Source organism: Panthera leo, chromosome F3 (genome assembly GCF_018350215.1).
Source record: "Panthera leo isolate Ple1 chromosome F3, P.leo_Ple1_pat1.1, whole genome shotgun sequence".
Lineage (NCBI taxonomy): Eukaryota > Metazoa > Chordata > Mammalia > Carnivora > Felidae > Panthera > Panthera leo.
In genome coordinates this window covers 2,010,607-2,032,472 of record NC_056696.1, presented here as the reverse complement: position 1 = coordinate 2,032,472, position 21,866 = coordinate 2,010,607, and the positions used below count along the sequence as shown (strand labels likewise).

Here is a 21,866-nt window from a genome sequence, read left to right as displayed (position 1 = left end):
GTCTTATCAGTCTCCCTTTATACGTTAGAGCACGTTTATCCCTAGCTGCTTTCATTTTCTCTTCATCCTTGTATTTTGCCAGTTTCACTACATGTCATGCAGAAGATCGATTCAAGTTACGTCTGAAGGGAGTTCTCTGTGCCTCTTGGATTTCAATGCCTTTTTCCTTCCCCAGATCAGGGAAGTTATCAGCTATGATTTCTTCAAGTACACCTTCAGCACCTTTCCCTCTCTCTTCCTCCTCTGGAATACCAATTATGTGTAGATTATTTCTCTTTAGTGCATCACTTAGTTCTCTAATTTTCCCCACATACTCCTGGATTTTTTTATCTTTTTCTCAGCTTCCTCTTTTTCCATAATTTTATCTTCTAGTTCACCTATTCTCTCCTCTGCCTCTTCAATCCAAGCTGTGGTCACCTCCATTTTATTTTGCAGCTCATTTACAGCATTTTTAGCTCCTCCTGGCTGTTCCTTAGTCCCTTGATCTCTGTAGTAATAGAGTTTCTGCTGTCCTCTATACTGTTTTCAAGCCCAGCGATTAATTTTATGACTATTATTTTAAATTCATTTTCTGTTATACTGTTTAAATCGTATTTGATCAGTTTGTTAGCTGTCGCTACTTCCTGGAGTTTCTTTTGAGGGGAATTCTTCAGTTTTGTCATTTTGGATAGTCCCTGGAGTGGTGTGGGACTGCAGGGCACTTCCCCTGTGCTGTCTTGAATAACTTGCGTTGGTGGGCTGGGCTTCAGTCAGACCCGATGTCTGCCCCCAGCCCACTGCTGGGGCCACAGTCAGACTGGTGTGTGCCTTCTCTTCCCCTCTCCTAGGGGCGGGATTCACTGTGGGGTGGCGTGGCCCGTCCGGGCTACTTGCACACTGCCAGGCTTGTGGTGCTGGGGATCTGGCGTATTAGCTGGGGTGGATCGGCAAGGTGCATGAGGGTGGGAGGGCAGGCTCAGCTCGCTTTTCCTTCCGTGATCTGCTTCGGGAGGGGCCCTGCGGCACCGGGAGGGAGTCAGACCCGCCGCCGGAGGGATGGATCTGCAGAAGCACAGCGTTGGGTGTTTGCGCAGTGCAAGCAAGTTCACTGATGGGAACTGGTTCCCTTTGGGATTCTGGCTGGGGGATGGGCGAGGGAGATGGCGCTGGCGAGCGCCTTTGTTCTCCACCAAGCTGAGCTCTGTCGTCTGGGGCTCAACAACTCTCCCTCCCGTTGTCCTCCAGCCCTCCCGCTCTCTGAGCAGAGCTGGTAACTTATAACCTTCCAGATGTTAAGTCCCGCTTGCTGTCAGAACACACTCTGTCTGGGCCCTCCGCTTTTGCAAGCCAGACTCGGGGCCTCTGCTTTGCTTTGCCAGCGGGCTGCCCCTCCGCCCCGGCTCCCTCCCACCAGTCCATGTAGCGTGCACCGCCTCTCCGCCCTTCCTACCCTCTTCTGTGGGCCTCTCGTCTATGCTTGGCTCCGGAGAATCTGTTCTGATAGTCTTCTGGTGGTTTTCTGGGTTATTTAGGCAGGTGTGGGTGGAATCTAAGTGATCTGCAGGACGTGGTGAGCTCAGCGTCCTCCTACACCGCCATCTTCCTCCCCCTCCTACTCCCCAATTTTCTATCTCTACCTTTTCATTCTTCTTTCTGGAGAATTTCCTCAGCTTTACTTCTGCTATTATATATTTAATTTCCAAAATATATTTTGCCTCCAAATGCTCCTCATTTTTAATTCTCCCCTTGCTGTTTCCTCGGTCACCTGACGATCCACGATAGGCTTCTGTGATTTGAGTTTCTATCAAGCTATAAACTTCCCTCCCATGGTCACGGGTCACCCATTCGTGTTTAAGGATCCTCACCGAGATCAAGCTGTGGGGCCACTCTTCATGCTCTGGTGGATGCTGTCAAACGGCAGATTTCACTGTGGGATAATCGGAGGTTTTCCCCGCTGGCATTAGGTGTCGATCTTTCCTGTTGGCTGGTCACTTTCCCAGAGGACGCTTTTCTTACCTTTGGCTGTGAGTGTTCTCAGAGGCAAGCGGAGGAAGAATACCAAAGTCGCCTCTGACCCGGGGACAGTAATCTACCCTCAGCTGGGTCTGCTGTCCCCACATCCCGAAACTCTCCTATTGGAATGAAGGAAGAAACACTCTCCTGGCTGAGTGGGGTGAACGAAGGGCACCTGCCTTCTACCTGCTGCTTCTACAAACTCCCAAGCTCCTGCTCTCACTGCCACTGCCCCCTCAGCCCCAGCATGCTCACCGAGGGGAGGGGAGGGGAGGGAAGAGGAGGGGCGGGGAGAGATGCAGGGGTGAAGCAGCTGCTTCCGGGCTTCGCCTGCCGCCGCCTGGGGTGTGCTGTGTCCTCTCTGCGGAGTCCGTAGTCACTTAACCGTGTCTCTGGTCTCCCAGAACTCCTCCGGTGTCTCCCACATGCTCTTGTCTCCCCCCTCCGTCCTTTGTGGGTTCGTTCCTTTGTAGTCTCCTCCTACCAGCTCAGTGGGATTTCAGGAAGGAGACCCTGAGCCCATCAGCGTTTCCTTATTTTCTTCCCGAGTGGATGCTGATCCGAGAGGAACGTGAAAAAGGAAAACACAGGGTCCCTCCAACCTCCTCTCCACTCTGCGCTGCCTCTTCCGCTCTGAGCTGTCGTTTTCCATCCACCATCGACACCAACGACTAACCACCTGTTGCCTTCCCGGGGCTTTTCAGTTTTTGGTCACTTTCTCATTTCCATCAACTCCTCTCTCACTTTTTGGCACATCCAGGATTGGGCTGGGGAAGGAGCGAGGAGCCGGCGTGAACCCGCCCGTCCTGCCGGCACCACGCCTAAGGACCACTCCGTCATAAAGGCCGGCACCATCATCCGATCCTCCCAGGACTCCTCCCAGGACACTTGGCATTTTTCACCGTCAGAAGGGCTTACCGCTAGCATACAGTATTGAAATGTTAACTTGGTTATATCTTATTTTACCTTGCTTTTGTGTTGCTTTTCTCCTGGTTCATGTCTTCATCTGTCATCATGTCAATGGGTATATTTTCGATATTTTTTTTTCTAAACAGGACTCTGAAATAACAGGCTGCAAAATATACATTCATGTTATCTTTTAAACATAGAGGATGCTTTCACAGCTATGACTAGCAGTTTCAAACCTGCATATGTGGTTCCCATCCTCCCACTAGGCTTAATTTAACATCTCCATGACCTTCAAGTATTTTCTCCGAATCGCAGAATTTCCTGACCCTTCACGAGGCTAGCTATTCCTCTCAGGGCAGTCTCTGTATTCTCTAACATCCTCTAAGGCAGCTTTTTCCTCCTTACAAAGACGGGTTTGTGTGCATATAATTCCAATTTCCCTTCAACTCCATACTAAAGGTAATTATAAGGTTTAAGAGCCTCCCTCAGGAAGAATCATCAGAAAGAACGTAGGGTAGTCAACATAACCAGTGGCGAAGCTATTAAACTCGCTCACCATTCACTAAGTGCGAAAAGGCCATATCCATACTCCACCAGCATTCTTCAGACAGAACAAAAGGGAGCAGGTTTTGAAATAAGAAAAAGAAAGGCTTGTTTTCTGATTCCTGAGGGAAATCTAACAAGATCCAGAAATCTTCCAAAAAAGGATGATGTTCTGCCCAGGCGTGGAAGTATACTGTAACTAAAGTTAAGGCAAGATGTTAGCCTAGAATCCATGTAGGGTGGAAAAAGCTTTAATTGTCATGTGACTCAGCATCAGACAAATCAACTATGACTGCAATAGGCCAGAGGCAAGAGTAGTTCTTACTGGAATAGAAAGGACAGAGAGTTCTACACTAGCTATGAAGCCAACAACAGCAGTATCAACACGGGACAGGTCTATCTGGTGATGAGACTCAGAGTGTAGAAATCAGACCCAAAGAGTACCAGGAACGGCCACAGAAAGATCATTTACTGCAACCAAGAACTGAAGGCTACAAATTTGGGGCCCACACTTGAGACAAGGAGACGAATCCAAGGGAGACTCCCACTAGATTCAAAAGCATCCCTGAATCAAACCCATTCTGGATTTGCAACAGAATAGAGGTCGGCAAAATTTTTCTAAAAGGCCAAAGGGCATTTTAGGCTTGTGGACCAGAAGGCAAAAATCAAATATGTTACTTACGTATTAGTCATACAACAAAAGATAAAACAAATTTCCACAAATGTTTTATTGATGAAATTCAATGTACAAAAATAGTTGAGTATAAGTGTTTTTAATACAAGCCTTTTTTTTTTTTTTTTTTTTGAGAGAGAGCAAGTGAGCACAAGCGGAGGAGAGGGGCAGAGGGAGAGAGAGAGAATCCCAAGCAGACTCCTTGCTCAGCGCTGAGCCCAATGCAGGACTCGAAGGGAGGGGATATTGCCGTACAAAATATGGCAATAAAGAAAACAAAGGTAAGAGCGTTAAACTCATTCCACGACCCTGGAACTGTGACCCAAGCCAAAATCACAAGTCAGATGCTCAACCAACTGAGCCACCCAGGCACCCCAATACAAACCTTTTAGTGAAGAAAACAGAATTCTTTTGAGAAGGACAACATTTTATGTGATTGGGATTCAAAGTTAGTGTTACCTATCATCAGACTGCTTGTCATTATTCCTTCATAAAAACCATTCTCAGCTTGTAGACACAGAAAAACAGGTGGCAGGCCAGATTCAACCAATAGGCCATCGTTTGCCAGCCACCACTAGAGAGGAGACATCAGTCCCAGCAGCTACTTTAACTGTGGAGTGGCTTATACTTTCATGCCATCACCATCACCACCAAACATTAAAAAAAAAAGAGGAAAGTTGTTCAATCTCACTCTTAAACAAAATCAAAATGAGTTGGTAAAAAAAATCAAATGAGTTATTCTTTTTTCCTAGAAGACAAGTGAAAAAATCAAGTCAACCTCACACTTCTCCACAGCAACATTCAAATGCCAGAACATTTCCTCAGGAGAAAAGAGTGGCTTAAGAATTTTATCAGAGCCAAGTTTTCGTGTAAGTATGAAGCTAACATTTTCACACGTACAGAATTCAGTGAAGATATCGTCCACGGACCTTTCTTGTAAAAGGTATGCAATAATTTCTGCATAGAGATGAAGGCAAAAATATGGCAATAAAGAAAACAAAGGTAAGAGCATTAAACTCATTCAAGTATAGAATTAGGTCAAAACAACTATTGGACGTATGATTACAGAACCGAACACTTTTGTACAGGAAAAATAGTATAAGTACTGAAAAAAATCAAGAGGGGGAGAAGAGAAAGTAAATGGAATATTAGAAGCATGAGTGTTCTTCATCTTTCAAATACACAGGTCAACAGCCACTACTTAAACCTGATAAATAAGAGAAGTCTAACTATATTACTTAAAAGTATAAAGATACCCACAAGAAGAGCTAAAATTATAATACATGCAATAAAAATCTGGGAGTATGAGGTGCCAGTTAAGAATGTAAATGCATGAATTATGTTCTAATTTCTTCATTTCACAACATGGAGTCAACGGATGATACCTAAAGTGCATAGATAACAAAATAAAGGTTAAAATATATTCTATGTCATAAGTCTAGAAGAACTGGAATAATGCATGAACCTTTCAAAATATCAGAAGCAAAACACAACTCTGTGTTTACACAAAACAGGGATTTAAAACACCAAAAAAATAAACAAAGGATAACTGTGGTTGACTTTAGTAGGCTGCCCATATAATATTCAATCCCTCCTTCCCTTTCCCAAATAGTACCCACCTTTTATTTAGGTAGATCTGAACAAATTATCAAGGGATAGAGATGGAAAAAATGAGGACAGGTTAAACAGTAGAGACGGCAGAATGGTAAATCTGACATAACACTCATCAGGAGTCTGGAAGAAGAGAGATAATGGGGAATATAATGACCGAGAGTTTTGCAGACACTGATCCTCAGTTTCACAGAGTTCCACAAATTCTAACGCATATGTTCATATATATGAACATATACATATATAAGTGTACACACGCACGTGTACACACACCCCTTCACCACAGTGAAACTGTGACTTTTTGGTGTGATGAGACTTTTGGTGTGAAAACTTTTGGTGTGAAACACCAAAGACAAAAAGGAGATCCTAACAGTAGCCAGAGACAGATTACTTAAAATGAGACTAAGTATGAACTTCTTTATAGCACACATGCGTGTGCACACACGCGCACACACACCCCTAAAACAACAGTATAACATCTCCAATGTTCTATGTGCTGTCAACTTAGAATTCTATACCTGGCGAAAATGTGTTTCAAAAAATGAAGGCAAGATAAAGACATTTCAGGCAAATAAAATCAATAGACAAATAAAATGTACTCCACAAGGACTTAAAAAAGAAGGAATACTATCCCAAGATGACAGGTCTAAGATACAAGAAATAATTACTAGCAGAAGTAATGAATATGTGTAAATCTAAATGAACGCTAACCACATAAAGCAGTAATCATTTCTTGGGGGATTAAAAGTGAGGTGGAACCAGACTCTATAACAACAGCGCACAGGTCAGGAGGGGGATGATCAAAATTAAATTAAGATCCTTGTATTTTCTGCAGGAAGATTAAAATTAGTTAAATTGACATTTTGGTAAGTTAAGCATACGTCTTAAAATTTCTATGGTAACCACAACATAAGGTGGCAGAAATAAGCCAAAACATATGAATAATTATAGTCACTACAAGTAGACTAAATTCTCTACAAAGACAAAGATAGAAAAACTGGGGGGTGGAGAGAAATCCAGGTAGATCTTAAAAGACAAGTATCTAAAACAAAAGGATACCAAAAGGATGCAGTAAAAGCTAGGAAAAAGATATACCAGGCAACTATTAAGCAAAATGAAGATATTATAGCTATATTTATATCAGAAACATAGGCAGTAAGGCAGAAAGAGTCACTAGATCTAGAGAAGTTCACTATATAATGATTAAGGTTCATTTCACCAGAAAAATGAAACAGTTCTGAACTTCCACCTACAACATGACTTCAAAATATGTAATACAAAATACACAATTCAAAACTGACAGAATCATAGGGAGAAACAAATGAACATAGCATGATAATGAAACATTGTGACAAATTCAGTTACTCAGGCCAACCCCCTCTGGCACCAAACAAAACAAAAACAAAACTAGTAAAGATACAGATTTTACTAATCTAATTTAAAACTATGACCTAACAAATACACTGTGTACAACTCAAGAAATGGAGAATGCATGTATTTTTTTAGTAAAATTTTTAATGTTTACTTTTGAGAGAGAGAGAGACAGAGCATGAGCAGGGGAGGGGCAGACAGAGAGGGAGACAGGCTCCGAAGCAGGCTCCAGGGTCCTGAGCTGTCAGCACAGACCACGAACCGTGAGATCATGACCTGAGCCCAAGTCAGACGCTTAACCGACTGAGCTACCCAGGCGCCCCGAGAATGCATGTATTTTAAAGTGCACAGGGCACAGTTTCAAAATTAACCACTACTTGGTCGTAATGCAGTTCTCAACAGATTTCAAATAATTTATCTTCATACAATCCAAATTCCACACCCACAATTCAACCAGATTAGAAATAAAGGAATAAAAAATGAAATCTCATAAATCCAGAAATTAAGAAAAATCTACGTAACTCAGGGATCACGATGAAAATCCAAAACATTAACAATTAGATGCTAAGATATTAAATATTAAAACTTGTGAGATACATCTAAAGAAGTACTTATAGGTAAATAAAAGCTTTAAGATCTCATATAAAAAAAAGACTATCTAAATTAAGAAGTTAGAAAAAGCAAAACTTTATAAATGCAAAGAAAATAGAAAAAAACAGAGAAGAGATCAGGCCTCTGGACATCAGCAAGATATGGAGGAGGAGAACCCACTCTTTGTCCCCCCACAAAAAGAACAGACAGCTAGCTACGTGCAACAAAGGCCCGGGGGGCTCGAGAGTCCAATTAAGAACCGGCAGCCACACAGGGAGGAGAGAAGAGAGTAACTGCACAGAAGGACCCCTGCGGAGACTGGCTGCGCTGAGACGCCTGCTGAGGACAAAGGAGCTGGGCTGTCAGCATCAGCCACACGGGGGCTGCCATCACAGTCCCCAGTGGCACATTCTGCAGAGAGGACCCTGGGAGCCTTCGTCACCGAGGATCTCAGCGGCCCCCACAACAGCCGCAGACCCCCCACGGCGCTCATAGGGAGGATCCCACAGTGTGAGTCGCGCGGACCCCAGCGTGCTGCTCCACAGAGGACAGCAGCGGCCTTAGCCACCGAGGGAACCAACAGCCCCCACTACCACGGACCGTTCCGCGTGGAGACACTGCTGCAGCCCTCCCCCCAGAAGGGGCTGCCGCTCTGCTGCCCCGGGCTGCAACCCCACACGTACCGTGGGTCCCGGCGCCCCGAGTGCTCCAGCTGTGTGCACGACGCAGAGGCAGAGGCCGACTCGTGGCCACTCTGCAGGCATCCACGTCGCAGGCCCGGCAGCCACTGTGGGGTAACCAGCTACTCAGACCCCAAAGCTCCTGTCACTCCCAAAGCGCCCACACGTCAGACACCAGTGCTGCCACCACTACCAGGGCAGTCGGGAGCCCGACCCCGAGTTGAGAGGGATCCCCTCAACCGTAACAGCCCTCACAGGGGGACAAATCGATGCCCGCACCGACTTCTCTGAACACGCTATGCGGACATTATGCTGCAGGGTCGTTCCCAGAGCCAGAAGTGCCCCCTGCCCCCAGCCAGTGCCCTTGCACCCACCTGCACGTGGTCTTTAACCATCAAAGCCGGTCCCTAAAGCTGGGAGAGAGACCGCCCCACCAAAAGCAGACATCAACACGGGGCTTCCACAAAATTAGGAAACGTGACACCACCCAAGGAACACAGTAATTTTCCCCTAACAGATCTCAAAGAAACGTAGACGTATGAATTTCTGGACAGAGAATTCAAAACGACTGTTTTCAGGAAGCTCAGTGAGCTACGAGAGAACACAGACAACTAAACAGAATCAGGGAAACACAATGTGAACACACTGACAAGGCCAACAGAGAGAGAGAAACCATAAAAAGGAACCAAACAAATTCTGGAGCTGAAGAAAACAATTAATGAAAAAAACATGCAGCAGCATCAACAGCAGACTTGATCATTTGAAACTATGCGATCAGAGAAAAAGGACGAGGAATGAAAAAGACTAAAGAAAGCCTATGCATATGTGGGGTACTATCAAGTAAAATAATATTAGGATATGACAGTCCCAGAAGAAGTGAGAAAGGAGAAGAACGTTTTTTCAAACAATGGCTAAAAATTGCCCATATCTGGGGAGAAAGCTGGGACGTCCAGGTGCATAAAGCTAATAAGAGCCCACTCAGGTATCCAGTGACTGATGATTGGAAAAAGAAAATGTGGTGTAAATACACAATGGGATATTGATACCCGGCCACAAAAAAGAATGAAATCTTGCCACCTGCAATGACATGGATGTAGAGTATATTACGCTAAGTGAAAAAACAAACGATCATGGTGGGGCACAAAGAGAAGAAAACCAAGAAACAGATTCTTAACTATAGAGAACATTCTGCTGGTCACTAGAGGGGTGATGGGTGGGGGACGGGTGCAAATAGGTGATGGGGACTAAGGAGTACACTTGTGATGAGCACAGGGTGTTTTATGTAAGTGCTGAATCAACAAATTCTACACCTGAAACTAGTATGTTAACTAACTGGAATTTAAATAAAAACTTAAAAAAAAAATCCCCATACAGATTCAACACAGAGGGGACTTAACTAAGATACACTGTATTCAAACTATCAAAAATCAAAAGAGAGAATTTTGAAAATAGTGGGACAAAACAATCTCATCTCATAAAAGGGAACTCCCGTAAGGCAATCAGGGGATTTCTCACCAGAAACCTTGCAGACCAGGAGAGAGTGGAATGATATATTCAAAGTACTGAAAGGAAAAATCTGCCAACAAAAAAATACTGTACCCAGAAAAGCTGTCCTTTACATGTGAAGGACAGATAAAGGCCTTCCCAGACAGACAAAAGCTGAAGGAGCTCATCTCCATTAGACCTGCCTTATAAGAAATGTTAAAGGGAACGCTTCAAGCTGAAATAAAAGGGTGCTAATTTGTAATATGAAAACATATGCAAGTATAAAACTTACAACTTGCTGGTAAAGATTATATAGACAAATTTAGAATATCACCATAATGGGGGTATATAAATCACTTAACTCTAGTATAATGATTAAAAAACAAAAGTATTAAAAATACTATAGCTAAAATAATTTTTAATGTATACATAATATAAAAAGATGTAAACTGTAACATCAAAACCATAAAATGTGGGAGGAGGAAGTAAAAGGATAGAGCTTTTGTATGCAGTCAAAGTCAAATTGTTTTCAGCTTAAAACAGACTATCATCACAATAAGGGGTTGTATGTAAGCCTCTTGGTAACCACCAGGGAAAACCCTATAGTAAATGCATAAAAAGTAAAAGAAAGGAATCAAAGCACACCAAACCACAATCAAACCACATCATCAAACCACAAAGGAAGATAGCAAAGAAGGGAGAAAGTAACAAAGGAACTATAAAATAGCCAGAAAACATTCAACAAGATGTTAACTGCAAATAATTATTTTACATGTAAATGCACTAAATTTTCCAATAAAAAGATGGAATGGCTGATTGGATTAAAAAGGCTCAACTGCATGCTGCCTACGAAAGACTCACTTCAACTTTGAGAACACATACAGGCTCAAAGAAAAGAGATGGAGAAAGATATTCCATGCAAACAGTAACCAAAAAAGACTGCGGGTGGGGGGCGGCTTATATCAGATGAAATAAACTTTAAGTCAAAAACTACAACCAGAGACAAAGAAGGCCATTATATAATGACACAGGAATCTATTCATCAAGAGGATATAGCAACTGTAAACATATAGGCACCCAATGTTAGGGAACATAAATATATAAGGCAAATATTAACAGATCTGAAGGTAGAAATATGTAGCAATGCAGTAATAATAGATAGCGGCTTTTAGTACTCCACTTCCAGAACGGATAAATCTTCATCCAGACAGAAAATCAACAAAGAAACTTTTTATCTGAACTACACTTTAGACCAAATGGACATAACAGATACATGCAAAACATGCCATCAAACAGCAGCAGAATATACATACTTCTCAGGTGAATGCAGAACATTCCCTAGGATAGATCACATACGAGGCCACAAAAGAAGTCTTAAGAAATTAAAGAAGCCTTGAAATCATATCACATATCTTTTCCAGACACAATGTTATAAAACTAGAAATCAAAAACAGGAGGAAACCTGAAATATTCACAAGTGAGTAGAAATTAAACAACACATTCCTAAACAACCATTGGGTCCATGAAGAAATCAAAAGGAAAATCAAAGATATCTTGAAATAAATGAAAATGGAAATACAACATACCAAAAACTATGCTATGCTGCAAAAGCAGTTCTAAGAGGAAAGTTCATAGCAATTAATGCCAACATTATCCTATCAAACCTTTAAAGAAGAACTAATGCCAATCCTTCTCAAATTCTTCCAGAAAAAGACAAGAAGAGAGAACACATCCAGGGTCATTTTATGAGGCCAGTATTACCCTGATCCCAAAGTCAGATTAGGAAACAAGAAACTAAAATTACAGGACATATCCCTGAGGCATACAGAAGCAAAACCCCTCAACCAAAGAAACACACCAAATTAATAGCACAATAGAAGGATGATACAACATGACAAAGTGGGATTTACCCCTGGGTTGTGAGGATGGTTCAAATATGCAAATCAATAAGTGTGACACACCACCTTAACAGAATGAAGGATAAAAATCCATATGATCATCTCAACAGATACAGAAAAAGCATTTGACAACATTCAACATCCTCTTATGATGAAAAAACTGTCAACATATTAGACACAGAAGGAATATACCTCAACATAATAAAGGTTATATATGACAAGACCACAGATAATTTTATATATAGTCAATGGTGAAAAAGTAAACACCCTTCCTCAAAGATAAGAAAAGGATGCCCATTTTCGCCACTTCTATTCAACACCGTACTCGAAGTCCTAGCCAGAGCAATTAGGCAAGAAAAATAAAATGCATCTAAATTACAAAAGAAGAGGTAAAATTAACTGCAGATGACATGATGCTCTCTCTCTCTCTCTCTCTCTCTATATATATATAATGCTACAGACTCCATCAAAACGCTGTTAGAACTAATAAATTAGTAGAGTTGCAGGATACAAAATCGACATATACATCTCATTGCATTTCTTGACACTAACTACAAACTATCTGAAAGAGAAATTAAGAAAGCAATCCTATTTACAAATAATATCAATAAGAATGAAATGCTTAGCAATAAATTTAACCATGGAAGTGAAAAACCTGTACACTGAAAACTCTAAGACACTGATGAAAGAAACTGAAGAAGACACAAATAAATGGAAATCTCTACCATGAGCATGGAATGGAAGAATTGATATAATGGAAATGTCCACACTACACCAAATGGTCTACAGATTCAGTGCTATCTCTATCTAAATTCCAATGCCATCTTCACAGAAATTGAAAAAAAAGTCCTAAAATTTGTATGAAACCACAAAAGACCCTAAATAGCCAAAGCAATCTTAAGAAAGAAAAATAAAGCTAAAGGTATCACATGTTCTGACTTAAAAGGTATATTACAAAGCTATAGTAATCAAAACAGTATGGTACTGGCATAAAAATACACACATAAGCCAAAGGAACAGAACAGAGAGCCCAGAAATAAACTTACACATATACACATCAACTAATTTTTGACAAGGGCACCAAGAACATACAATGGGAAAAGGATAGGTTTTTCTACTAAATGGTGTTAAGAAAACTGAATATTCCAATGCAAAAGAATGAAACTAGACCTTTATCTTATACCATACACAAAAATTAACTGAAAATGGATCAAAGACTTAAACTGAAAACCTGAAATGGTACAACTCCCAGAAGAAAACAGAGGGGGAAAGCTCCTTGACATTGGTCTTGGCAATGATTGTTTGGACATGACAAAAAAAGCACTTGTAATAAAAGCAAAAATAGACAAGTGGGGCCAACATCAAACTAAAGCCTTCCGAAGAGCAAAGGAAATAATCAACAAAATGAAAAGGCAATCTACAGAGTGGTATAAAAAGTGCATAAACCACAGATGTGACAAGAAGTTAATATCTAAAATATGTAACAAACTCCTACAACTCGGTAGCAAAAATCCCACAAATAATTGGATGAAAAAATGGACAGAGGACCTAAACAGACATTTTTCCAAAGAAGACACACAGGTGGCCAACAGACATGAAAAGATGCTCGACACCACTCATCATCAGGGTAATGCCAATCAAAACCACAAAGAGATATCATCTCATACCTGTTAGGCTAGACTCGAAAAGGCAAGAAATAACAAATACTGGCGAAGACGAAGAGAAAACAGAATCCTCGTGCACTGTTAGGAGAGATGTAAATTGATGCGGCCACTATAGAAATCACTCTGGAATTCCTCAAAAAATTAAAAATAGAACTACCACATGACCAGCAATCCCACTTCTGGACATGAAGGAAATGAAATCAGCACCTCAAAGAGGTATCTGCACCCCCATGGTCACTGCAGCATTATTCACAACAGCCTCGACAGGGAGACAGCGTAAGTATCTGTCAACAGATGAATGGATGAAGAAAATGTGGTCTATGTATACGACGGTATATTATTCAGGCCATTGCAACAACACGGATGAACCTGCAGATGTGCTGCTAAGTGAAATAAGCCAGACAGAGAAGGATAAATACTGTACGGTATCATTTATATGTGGAATCTGAAGAAGAAGAAAAAAAAGCTCAACTCCTAGAGAGTCAAATGATGGACGAGTGATGGAGGGGACAGAGAGATGCTGGTCAAAGGATACAAACATCCGGTTACAAGACGGTTACGTTCTGGAAAGCTAACGTACGGCGTAAAAATGTGGTCGGGGGTTTCGGCAGGGGGAGATCTCAGCCCTACCACTCCTAGCAACTGCAGACCCAACAGGAAGAGACCAACTTGACCTTACCTTTGCCTGTGGATACTACTCTGCTACTCTGGCAGAAGGAAGAGACAATTTCCTCATTCCCCCCGAACCCCACCCCCAGCCCCTCACAACAGCTCAGCCAATGAGAAGCCACCACACTCTGAACTCCCACTTTACTCCAGTGGACTTTTAGCTCATAACAGCTTCCCAACTTACCGTTTTTCTCCTTAAAAAAGTGTACCTCTTCTTTGTTCCCCAGACTTGCCTGGGGTTTTGCCACAGCTTGCTTGTCCTGGATTGCAATTCTCTTTTACTCCCAAGTAAACCCATCTTTTGTTGGTAAGATAACTGGTAGTTTTTACCTTTAAGGTGAACACCAGCACTGGGACTGTAGTTGATAATACCATGTTGTATACCTGAAGTTTGCCGAGAGTATAAGCTTCTCACCGTGTACACACACACACACATACACACACACACACGTGTAGCTGCGAGGTGACAGATGTGTGAATTTACTCACAGTAATCATTACACGATGCATATGTATGCTAAATCATTACATTCTACACCTTAAATATATACAGTATTTTTGTCAAATATACTTCAATAAAACTGGAAACAAAATTTTCAGAAAAAAACCTAGAGCAGAAACTTAACAAAGAGAAAACAAACACGTACTAGAGAAGATCAAAAGAGCTAAGCATTAATAGAAAGACATTAAAATGTCACTTGTCTCTTGACTGATCTTTACATTCAATAAAACCCCATTCAAAATCTTAAGTTTTTTTTTTAAGTTTTTGACAAGAGGACTTAAAAAATTACAGAGTATCAGGGTGATGTGGAGCAGAATTGGAAAAACTGAGTCTTCCTCCGATATATCTCTTTTCCTTTCACATTATTTGCCACACCCAGGTACTTCCGGTCACCAAACGAGTGGGGTTTTTCCCACGCCAAACAATTCTGTGACGACAGCCGTGTGTCCTACAATTTAACTCAGTTCTGACCCTGCCTACCCGGAGACCATGTCAGACCCCACAGGTTAAGGGCTCAATCCCAGGAGACCGCTCCCCACTCCAGATGCTAATCGCAAGTCGGAGGTCCCCAGGAGACCCGCAACTTCTGTCTGACTTGGCTAAAAATTAGTTTTCCAGGACCCCCTTCCCATTTAAGTGAATCATTTACAGAACTCAGGGAAACAACGACATAAATTTACCAGTTACTAAAGGATGTGATCAAGGATACAGATGAATAGCCAGATGAAGAGATACACAGGTCGAAGTCTACACCCGAGTGCAGAAGCTTCTGTCCTTGTGGAGACGGGACCCGTCCTCCCAGTATGTGAACGTGCTCACCACACTGAAAGCTCTCTGAACCTCATCTTACTGGAGTTTTTATGGGGACTTCCACACAGGCACGACCACCTATTAACTCCACGTCCTGCCCCTCTTCCCTCTCTAGACACTGAGGGATGGGAAGGGCTGCAAATGTCAAGCTCCTGATCATGGCTGGGTCTTTCTGATAACATAGCCCCCCTCTCCAGAAGCCTCCAAGAGCCTGCCTAGAGGAACCTCATAAGAACCACCACCACCACCACCACCAAAATGAAAAACTCCTATCACCCAAAAAATTACAAGGGAGTTAGGAGTCCTGCATCAGGAACCAGGATCAGAGACCTATAATATATATATTTCTTATTATTTCGCAACAATCTGTTGTGGGCTAGCTTTGAAGAGGGAAAGATTAGTTTTGTTAGAACCAACAAATTCAATCAAGTTGCATGATACAAAATCAAGACATAAAAATCATTTGTGTTTCCACACACTAACAACAAACTATCAGAGAAATTAAGAAAACAATGTCATCTGCAAGTGAATCAAAAAAGAATTAAATACTTAGGAATAAATTTAACGAATGAGGTGAAAGATCTGAACACTGAAAACTCTAAGACACTGATGAAAGACATTTAAGACACAAATAAACAAAGATATTCTGTGCTCATGGATTAGAAGAATTACTATTATTGAAATATCCACACTACCCAAAACAATCTACAGATTCAGTATTATCTCTATCAAAATTGCAATGGCATTTTTCACAGAAACAGAATTATCCTAAAATTTGTTTGGAACCAAAAAATACCCCAAATAGCCAAAGCAGGCTTGAGAAAAAAACACTGAAGCTAGAAGCTGACTTCAAACTATATTACAAAGCTATAGTAATCATAACAGTATGGTGCCGACATAAAAACAGACACACAGACCAACAGAACAGAAAAGAGAGCCCAGAAATAAACCCACACGTACACGGTCAACTAATTTATGACAAAGGAGGCAAGAATATACAATGGGGAAAGGACAGTCTCTTCAACAAATGGTTGGGAAAACTGGACAGCCACATGCAAAAGAACGAAACTGGACCACCGTCTCACACCTCTGTGATACTGTACTTCATGAGAAATATCTATTTGGTCTTTGTCTTCATTTCTGGCACAAAGCTCCTAAAACTCCCAAAATATCCTAAATGAGTACAGTGATAAAGGTGTCCTTTGCTACATTAATGAGTCGACTTTTGGACCTCACCTACAGATGGAGGCTGGTTGCCAAGAGAACCAACCACATGACTGATGAGAGGGTTGGAGCTTTCAGCCCCGCCACCTTGACCTCTGGACACAGGGGAGGGGCTGCAGGTGGAATTAACTGCCAATGATTTAACCAATCGTGCCTATGCAATAAAGCCTCCGTAAAAACCCAAAAGGATAGGTTTCAGAGAGCTTCTGAGCAGGTGAACACATGGAGACTCAGGGAGTGTGGTGCACCTGAAGGCATAGAGGCCCCGTGCCTTTTCCCCCTACTTTGTCCCCAGGCCTCTTTTCCATCTGGCTGTTTCTGAGTTATACCCATCTATAACAAACCGGTAATAAATGAAATATATCCCTGGGGTCTGTGAGCCATTCTAGCAAAGTAATGGAACCCACAGAGGAGTCATTACAGCCTCCTATCTACAGCTGGTCAGTCGGAAACACAGGTGATGACCTGGGCCCGAGACTGGCATTGAAGTGGGGAAGGGGTAGGATGAGTACACGGTTACAGGACTGAGCCCTTAACCCGTGAGATGGGATGGGATCTCCAGATGGATAGTGTCAGAAGTGAGCTGAACTGCAGGACGTCACCAGGTGTCTGGGCATTGCTTGGTGGTAAGAACCACCCCCCCCCCCACCACACACACACACACACACACACACACGCGTTGGAATTGGGTACAGAATCACATTGTCTCACAAAAATTAACTCAAAATGAATTCAAGACTTAAATTTCAGACCTGAAACCATAAAACTACTAGAAGAAAACATAGGGGATAAACTTCCTGACATTGGTCTTGGCAGTGATTTTTTTCAGATGACACCAAAAACAAAAATAACAACAACAACAATAATAATAAAAGCAAAAAGAAACACCAAAAGAAATGACACCAAAAACAAATAAATAATAATACAAACAAAAAGAAACAAGTGGAACCACATCAAATGAAAATGCTTCTGCACAGCAAAGGAAACCATCAACAAAACAAAAAAAGCAGCCCAGAGAACAGGAGAAAACACCTGCCAGTCCTCTGATGAGGGGTTAATATCCGAAATATACAAACTCACACGACTCAACTGCAAAAAAAACAAACAATCCAGCTCAAATGGGCAGATTTTCTAAAGATGTACAAACGGCCGGGCAATAGGCATGTGAAAAGGTGTTCGACACACTCATCGTCAGGGAAATGCAAACCAAAACCACAATGAGATATCACCTCACACCTGTGAGAATGACCATTATCAAAAAGGAATAACAAGTGTTGGCGAGGATGTGGAGAAAAGGGAACCGTCGTGCACGGTTGGTGGGAATGCAACTGGCATAGCTACTATGAAAACAGTAGGGAGTTCCTCATTAAACTAAAATGAGATTACTATATGGTCCAGCAATCCCACGTCTGGAAATACAGCCAAAGGCAATGAAAACAGAATCTTGAAGACACATTTCCACTCCCATGTTTGCTGCAACAGTATTCTCAATGTCAAGAGTCAAAAACAACCCAAGTGTCTCACACACACACACAAAAAGATTTTCTGACTCGTGCTACCACATGGATAAACCTTGACTGAAGACATCATGCTAAGTAAATTAAGCGAAACACAAAGGACAAACACTGTACGATTCTACTTATATGAGGTTCCTAGCGGCTATGAGGAGTGGAGAAAGGGGTAATAGGGGAGTTACTGCTCAAGGGGTATGGAATTTCGGTTTGGGATGATGACACATTCCGGAGATAGATGCTGGTGATGGTTACACAACAGTGTGAATCTGTTGTGTACAGCTGCTGAACTGTACGCTTAAAAATGATTAAAGTGATAAATCTTATGTTGTGCGTATTTTACCACAATAAAAAAATAAAGGAATAGAAAACCCCATACTATGCCAATGCAAACAAAAAGAAAACTGGTGGGGTGCCTGGGTGGCTCAGTCGGTTAAGCGTCTGACTTCTGCCCAGGTCATGATCTCGCAGTTCATAGGTTCCGACGCTGCATCGGGCTCTGTGCTGACATCTCGGAGCCTGGAGCCTGCTTCATTCTGTGTCTCCCTCTCTCTCTCTCTCTCTCTCTGCCCCTCCCCTGTTCATGCTCTGTCTCTCCCTCTCTCTCAAAAATAAATAAACATTAAAAAAATAAATTAAAAAAAAATATGTAATAAAAAAAAAAACTGTTAACAATATTCTACCAGACAAAGTAAGGGAAAAGCAGTAAGGAGTAACTGCATCTCAACATAAAAGAAGGGAAAATCCATCAAGAAGCTACAACTTACAACTTTTACATCCTTAACACTGCCTCAAAATATATAAAGCAAAACCTGACAGATGACAGAAAATCCGACATTTCAAAAAAAAAACAGTGACAGTGTGCTATTTTAACACACCCGTTTCAATGATTTACAGATCAAGGGAACTAAAGTAATAAGTAAACGAAAGTATTTGACCCTTGGGGCACCTGGGTGGCTCAGTCAGTTAAGTATCTGACTCCTGGTTTTGGCTCAGGCCGTGATCTCACAGTTCATGAGTTCCAGCCCCGCATTCGGCTCTGCGCTGACAGCATGGAGCCTGCTTGGGATTCTCTAATTAAATAAATAAAGAATTTTTTAAAAAGTCCCTGTCTCTTAAAAAAGAAGAAAAAAAAAAAAAAAAAAAAAGGAAGTATTTGACCTTCACAATTAATAGGCTTGACCTAACAAAGAACTCTATACATAAAAATCAAGGAATGCACTTTTCAAATCATATAAAGCATTTATGAAAACTGACCATATCCTTCGCAACAAGACTTCACAAATCTCAGACTCAATATTATGCAGGCCCCGTTTTCCAATATAATGCAAATAAATTGTAAGTCAACAAAAATGCACTTTTAGAAGTGCTCCCTATTTAGAAACCTGAAATAGCACTCCTAAGTAAACCATGGATTAAAAATAAGGAAATTACCCTCTAGAACCATTCCACAATTAAAATATCACATATTCAAATTTGGTGGACCCAGCTACAGTAGTTCTTAAGACTTAGAAATTAAAATTTGTGAGTACTGAAGGCCTTTGATATTTTATTTTTTTAATGTTTACTTATTTTTGAGAGCGAGAGCTCAAGCAGGGGAGGGGCAGGGAGAGAGGGACAAAAGCCTGCAAGTGGGCTCCCTGCAGAGAGCCCGAGGGGGGGGGGGGGTTCAAACCCACAAACTGTGAGATCCTGACCTGAACCCCAGTCGGAGGCTCAACCAACCGAGCCACCCAGGCGCCCTTAACGCATTTAATATTTTGAAGGCTGATGTGTTCAATAAAGAAGCAGGCTATGAACAAGCTAAAAGTAAAAGCAATTAATATAACAGAAAACGAACAAGAATCAAGATCAATAAAACTAAACGCTGATGAGGAAAGGAGAGGAAGAGTGCCCACAGGGCTCTCCTTTACGCAAAGACACGAGGCCACGGGAGTCTGGCCAACGAACTTTCTCTAACACGCAAAGAACTGAGAATCCTCGTAATGGCACAAACTCTCAGAAATAAAGCCCCTTCCGGGCTCCCGATGGCCCCGGCCTGGCACCCCTGACCCCGCCCCGCTCCTGGCCCCTCCCCCCGCCACACCTCAGCCCCGCTCCCCGGCCCCGCCCCAGCCCTGCCCACCCCGCGTGGCCCCTCCCCCCAAGCCCGGCTCGACAGACCCCCCCCCCCCTCAAAGTTAGGGGGCCGTCGAGGGTCCCAGCCGCCCGCCCTCACCTACAGCGCCGTGGCCGCACGGCCGCTTCGGCCGCTTTGGCCGCTTTTCGGGCCAAGAGGCGAAGGTCCGGCCGGCACACGCCGGAGAGAGCCGGGCGAGGACAGCCCCGAGGGTCGGCGCCGCTACCCTTCCTGCTCGTAACCGCCGGCCAGCCTGGGGCCTCGAGGCTGCTGGGGTCCTGAGGCTCTCCCAGTGCATGCTGGGGGCTGGGGCCGGGGCGGGGGCGGCTCTCGCAGTGCACCCTGCGTGCTGGGCCTCGAGGCTTGCGCAGTGCATGCTAGGGCTGCTTGCGCAGCGTGTCCTGCGTGCCGGGCCTCGGGGCCTGCGCAATGCATGCCGGGGAAAGGGCCTCAAGGCCTGCGCAACGCATGCTGGGGGCTGGGGCTAGTGGTTCGCGCAACGCATGCTGGGGTCCGAGGCTGGGGACGGAGTCCGCAGGTGAGGGAGGAGGCGGGCGGTGGCTCCACGGAGGCCCCCATCCAGGCGATGGACCCGAGGGGGGCGGGGGGGCGTCGTGACACCGGCCATGCCTTTGCGGGGCCCAGAAATGCGCGTCATGGGCGGATCAGATCGGTACAAGAAGCAGGCCAAGGACCCGGGGGTAACTTCTCTCTCACCTGCTTGAAGGTGGCCTGAATGCTGGAGAAACCGGTGACTGCAGATCAGGCGGCTCTGGGACCTACGACAGGAGTGATTAAGATTTTCACAACCTGGGGGCATGAATAGGCACCTGTTAATAGCAAAAGATTGTATATGGAGATGTAATAGAATGGGTCTAGGAGAAACATTCTAAGAAGCGTGGGTGTGAAAATACCTCCTTTTTGTGTGTCTTATTAAAAAAAAAAAAAAAAAACCCAACACGGAATGTCCTGTGTCTCACTCGCCCAACTATTTATTGAGCACTTACTATATGCCAGGTGCACAAGGCACATAGGCCCCTTTCTTTACATTTCGTGGTAGAGGCCACAGAAAAACAATATAGGGTCTACTGTATCTAAAAGTGTGTTTAACTTAAAAAAAGAATACACTTCCCACATTTAATGTTAATAAGCTCGAATATATAATCATTCCGCATGTCAGGACAAAATCTGATGCCTTTGAGCCTTTGAGAAGCTGTTGAGAGGGTTTGAGTGTTGAGGGTGAGGAAAGCTACCGCGTTAAAAGGAAAAATCATTTTGGAAATACTATATGCCAATAATCATTTATATTTGATAAAATTAGCCAAAACGTTGAGAGTCAACTCAATAAAATATCCGTCAACACAACGTCTAAAACAAAACAAGGTGAAAAAGACAGATTGTGAAACCATGTTCTTCAGTCTTCCCTGTCTCTGGAGTGGAATCTTCTTTGACATTTTCCTGTCCTATTCCCCACCCCAGTTGAATTTATTACCAAGTTCTGCAGGTTTTACCCACAAACTATGTTTGGTCTGTCACTCTGTTCCCATCCTTACTGTTTCAGCCGTAGGCAGAGCAATGGTCTTCAAATTAGGGAACGGTGCCTCTGGAGGAATCA

At 42.9% G+C, this 21,866-nt stretch overlaps 1 protein-coding gene across 7 annotated transcripts in view; it reads right to left on the bottom strand.

Moving 5' to 3' along the window:
• The window catches only part of DNAH14 (dynein axonemal heavy chain 14), a 407,059-nt gene that overhangs the window by 303,637 nt on the left and 81,556 nt on the right, over positions 1–21,866 (bottom strand). For 5 of the 7 annotated variants that reach the window (XM_042925989.1, XM_042925990.1, XM_042925991.1 and 2 more), the window contains exons 3-4: positions 20,969–21,061; positions 2,959–3,064 (exon numbers count right to left, since the gene is read on the bottom strand). In XM_042925989.1, the coding sequence (XP_042781923.1) occupies positions 2,959–3,064; positions 20,969–21,061 (199 nt within the window). Of the gene's footprint in view, positions 1–2,958; positions 3,065–20,350; positions 20,484–20,968; positions 21,062–21,866 lie in introns of those variants that run through there. The other 2 variants (XM_042925992.1, XM_042925993.1) reach the window with 2 other exon arrangements.